The sequence below is a fragment of the Aphis gossypii genome, unplaced genomic scaffold (genome assembly GCF_020184175.1).
Source record: "Aphis gossypii isolate Hap1 unplaced genomic scaffold, ASM2018417v2 Contig00345, whole genome shotgun sequence".
Classification (NCBI taxonomy): Eukaryota; Metazoa; Arthropoda; class Insecta; order Hemiptera; family Aphididae; genus Aphis; species Aphis gossypii.
Window position 1 is genome coordinate 21,495 of NW_026083074.1, and position 5,273 is coordinate 26,767.

A 5,273-nucleotide genomic window follows, 5' to 3' on the forward strand; every position below is an offset into this window, starting at 1 on the left:
TCTTTTAAAACTATCATTTAGTTATCGTTTAGGACATTCTACAGTATATGAAATAGTGACAGATGCTTGTAAAGTATTGGTTGAAAAATTAATGACAGAAGTAATGCCACTCCCTACCGAAAACAAATGGAGAGAGATCGCAGACGAATTCTGGAATTGTTGGGATTTTCCAAATTGTATTGGGTATGAAAAAATACATCACCAACATCAACGACTCAAGAAACACCTCAATACTGAAGATACCAGGAGGATTGGACAAAATCGATTCTCACAGACAAATTCCATATTATTTTCGAGAAACTTCTTAAGCTTACTTTGGTTCACCATTCTCTGAGTACAAACCTATATTGGTATATTTTCTTTATTGTTTAAAACTTAAATTGTTTATAAAATCATTTACACTGCCAAACATCCAATAATATTCATCCTAAATCCTATATCCAAATTTTAGTCTTTATTTAACTTTTTCCTATTTATGCCAAGCATCTATCAATATAAATTATAACTCGAGTCCAATATTCCATAGTTTGTGTAAAGAGTAATAAGATTGTAATTAATAATGTTCATCAACTCATGACACCGAGATATCTATACAATCCAAAATAATACAACTATCCATAAAGAAGGTAAGTGGAATTTCAATCTGTATAGTTTTACTTCGATATAATAACATATCGTAGTAGAATAAAGTAATGTAGACAAGGCATCCAATTACTATCATTTAATAATTTATTACCCATATGACCTGTTTATTTTACCAATCACCAATTTACTACCACCCCCCTATACCGTGCCAATATTTTACTTATTTTAATCTACTACAAATGGTCCCCAATTAGTAGCCTTGATTTCCTTATTTTATTTTACTACAATTGTTTTAGTTTTTGATAAGCTATTAGTGCTGGTCTACTAATAAAAAACAACAATAAAATGCTATAAATTTATATAGTTAGTCCTAAAATTAAGGTACCTACCACATATTTTAAAGCTGTAATGAGTTTACCTAATTTCATAACAAAATCAAGCAGTTTAAAATAATATGCTAATCGTTTGAAACATAGTTGTTATATAGGTAAGTAAATGTGTACAATATTGCACCTAGAATATAGTTAAAGGTAAAGCGCGGATTTCTTTGCAATTGTACATTTTTTTCCTTTTCATATTTTTGGATTTTTGTCAATAATATTTACGAATCATAAAATGTCAATCAAAAGATGTATATATTTTATACAAACAGCACTATAAGTCGGGTGTATGTTAATTAATTTGAAATTTTATATTTAACCACAGGATAATGTAAAGATAAAATATTGATAAAAAAAAAAAAAAAAAACAATAATTTTTTAGTTTTAAAAATAATACTTTTGGCCGCCTAAAATCGTCTCTTATACCACTGTGCAGCGTAGCAAAAAACGATTTATCATACAATTTCTATTTGAAAACCTGAAGTACGCTCTCGTGATTCAGTATAACAATAAACAATATTTTTTTTTTATTAATATATAAAGTAAAATAAAATACTAATGTACATGTTATGTAATTTTTTTAAGTTTTAGCTATTTTAAATACATTTTTTTAATGCATTTTTTGAGCCTGTGCCTTGTAAGTCATTTTTGCATTTTTTGCTAATTTTAATGTTATTAAAATCCCAGCCCTACTTATTAGGTATACGTATACAATAGTCAAAAACCTAAAAATATATATGTGAACATTTTTTTTTTTTTTTTGACAAGTATTTTAAGTTCAAATTTGAACAAAATTAAATACTTAAATGATGAATTACAATTTTAATTTTAATTTATTTTGTTGTAATTTAAAAATATTATGCGTGGATACCTAAATCTTTTCATATTTATTATTATATTTTGAACACACAAAAATATTTTCATTTTTCAAAAGCAATGTTGCCGGACATAAATATTTTAACAGCAATAATATTATAAAATATACCTACGTAGTATTCAGTAGTAACAAAATAGGCTGACAGCCCATTTATTTTGTTTTTCGAATACAATAATGGGTTTATATCATTTAATTCTAACTTAACACGTTTATTAAAGTGATCTCGACACCTACAACTTAACTATATACAGTACTCCCTCGTTAACACGAACACGACGGGACCACAAAATAACCTGTTCGTGTTAAAACGTGTTAAAAGAATTTGTGTAAACTGATAGGTTTAACACGAATTTGTTCGTGTTATCAGAGAAGGTTAAATCTACATAATACGTTTTTTTACACTCAAATACATTTTTTTTATTAAGTAATCTTCAAAATATAAATGTACATTACTTTGGTACATACATACTACATATAAACAAATATTTGAAATATTTTTAATTAATTAATTACTACGCTACATTACATATTATATAAAGAAATATTTTTAAGACATTTGTTCAAAAAAAAAATAATTTAAAACTCACGTCGGTTTAAAAAAGTCGGTGATAGGTTTCTGGGTGAATGTAACTTCATAGTTTTCTAAGCACTGTTTTCTGATGCTGTTCAACTGGTCATCAAATTTGCAATCTAACTCTGCACTGGTTTGGGAAAATTTTGCGAGGGTATCAAAGGCTGCCAACACATCAGCCCGAGAGGGTTTATCCACTGGAGGTTCAGTAGATTCAATTTCTTGATCTGAGATTTCGGGGTTTTCATCTTCTCCAGCATTTTCATCGCAGATCTCGAGATCATTATCCATTTGTATAAAACTTGAAAAAGTTTGAGCATTTTCATTAGAAGTTACAGCTAACAATTTATTCCAATCGTCCTCAATCACATCCTCAATGTGTATTTCAGGGGTTAAGTTGGTGTCGTTTTCAATGTTCCAGGCTTTCTTAAAACAATTACTGATCGTTGTTGCAGTTAAATCATTCCACGATACAGCCATTGCCCTCATCGCTTGTAAAATATTCCATTTTACACATGGTTGATCGGAATCAAGGCATAACAGTGCATGGCGTACAAGTCTAGTCTTGAAATATCGTTTAAAAGCTGCAATTATTCCTTGATCCAGAGGTTGTAACCTGGATGTGCAATTTGGAGGAAAATAAACTATTTTTACATTTGGCAATTCTAGGTCTCCAATATTATTATGGGCACTGCAATTGTCCATAGTCAAAAGTACATTTCTATTCTGAAGTGCCATTTTTCGTTGAAATTTAAGTAACCATAGGCGAAAAGATGTTGAATCGACCCACGCGTTTTTTTGATTAGTGTATTCAAATGGAAGACTAAGCTTATTTACGTTTTTAAAGCATCTGGGGTTTTGATATTTGCCTATCACCCAAAGCTTGAGTTTTTCAGAGCCAGTAGATTTGCAGCACAACACAACAGTCAATCTCTCTTTACTCTTTGCACCCCCATGCGACTTCACTCCTTTAAAATCCAATGAACGGTCGGGCAATAAATTATAAAAAACACCGGTCTCATCAATATTGAAGATATCATTTTCGCTATAGGATTGCCTCACCTTTACGAACCCTTGAAGCCATATATTTACGTCTTCATCTGCAACTTTATTTGCCTCGCCGCTCAAAACATGACAAGAAATATTATACCGTTTTTGAAATCTCCATAACCAGCCATCAGAACACGCCATATGCTCAACGCCATTGGAAATACAAATCTCCTTTGCTTTCTCCCGCACAAGTGCACCTGATAGTGGAATGTTGGAGTCTCTGGCTTTTTTGAACCACTTCAAAGTTCCTTTTCAACGTCTTCAAGCATGAGTTTTCGTAGACGCTTTGTACTGTTGGTTGAACCAAGCGCAACTGCTTCGTCAATCTTATCTTTATTTTTAATAATTGTTGATAATGTTGATTTTGGAATGCCAAATTTCTCCGCGATTTTGGTTTTAGGCAGTGTACCTTTTTCGACTTCTACTAAAATGAGTTGTTTAGTTTTTAGATCTATAGACATTTGCTTCCTTTTCGAACTCATTTTGGTCAATCACTAACGACACCAACAAAGTCAACTGACCAACTGATCGATAGAGCAATTATTAGTTTAAACGAGAGCGATTATCGCCGAACTAGATTGCACACATATAAATTTACACATGTATACATAATACATATAATGTATACCTACAATAGAGAATATGTACATACATATTAGAGATAAGATAAGATATCGATAAAACTGTGTTACATATAAAGATTAAATTACTAACGACTATACGAGTAATAAAACGAAAATAGATACATACATACATATGTACAGATTGACATTTTTCTGTTCGTGTTAATCAACAAAACGACAATATGGTACCTAAAATTTGTTCGAGTTTCGTGTTAACCGAAATAATTCGTATAAAGCGAGGAAATAAAAAAAAACCCTATCTTATAGTATAGAGATCTTTCTCGGGACCGAAAAACCTGTTCGCGTTATCCAATAATTTGTGTTAACCGAGTTCGTGTTAACGAGGGAGTACTGTAGCAGAATTAGAGGTATCCACTTAGCCACTATTTCGTCTTTTATCTAGTTTCAACTATATATCTATATTTAGGTGCTAAATCATAAACTGTACAGCATATAATTATTATAATTAACTTAACTTTTAAGTTATTTTTAAAAATACAAGATAACAAGAACAAATTTATATTTTACAATAAAATAATATGTATGCAATTTATTTCACGCTTCTATCATAACCATAAAACTATTTTTGTAACATTTTAAAAAGTACTAATAATAACATATTTACATACAAGTTGTATTTTTAAGGAAGTATTAATATATTATAAGTAGTTAGTAGGTATAGTGTAAATCAAATAGGTATACAGTATACTCATTGATTAAAAACCAATACAGTATAAAATGTATATTAGTATAAGCAGTGTATTTAATCAATGGTGTTGTGATGTTTACTATAGCCATACCACAAAAAAGTAAAAATGAAACTAACAACAAAATAATTTTAGTTTAAATTAATATTTTTAAACATTGAAATGTACATTATATTTAACCCATCGGCTAACTTATAATTATTAGTTAATACTGATTAATAGTTATACTTATTATTATTATAATTAGATACCTTTGGAGTCATTGTATTTCGTAAAACATATACGAGTTAGAATACTATATTCTTCAAAAACAAAATATATTGTCTTCATTCGAAAAGTGTTAACTGAATGATATTCCGTAAATATGTAAAATAAAATGGATAACAGAAGATAAGGAATTATTGGTTATAAGTAGAAATCAGTGACGCGGATAATTATTACTATTATTATTATTGCGACCAAAATTATTAAAATTATTAT

General features: G+C 29.4%; 1 protein-coding gene across 1 annotated transcript; it reads right to left on the reverse strand.

The window, feature by feature from the left end:
- Positions 1 to 2,425: 2,425 nt before the first annotated feature.
- LOC126553853 (tigger transposable element-derived protein 6-like) lies at positions 2,426 to 3,604 on the reverse strand. The gene has a single exon (XM_050208965.1). The coding sequence runs from the start codon at positions 3,602 to 3,604 to the stop codon at positions 2,426 to 2,428; it is 1,179 nt and encodes a 392-aa protein (XP_050064922.1).
- Positions 3,605 to 5,273: the final 1,669 nt, after the last annotated feature.

Excerpts from the sequence above, each read along its gene's own strand:
- LOC126553853 (XM_050208965.1), bottom strand. The coding sequence starts at position 3,604 with ATGGCGTGTTCTGATGGCTGGTTATGGAGATTTCAAAAACGGTATAAT.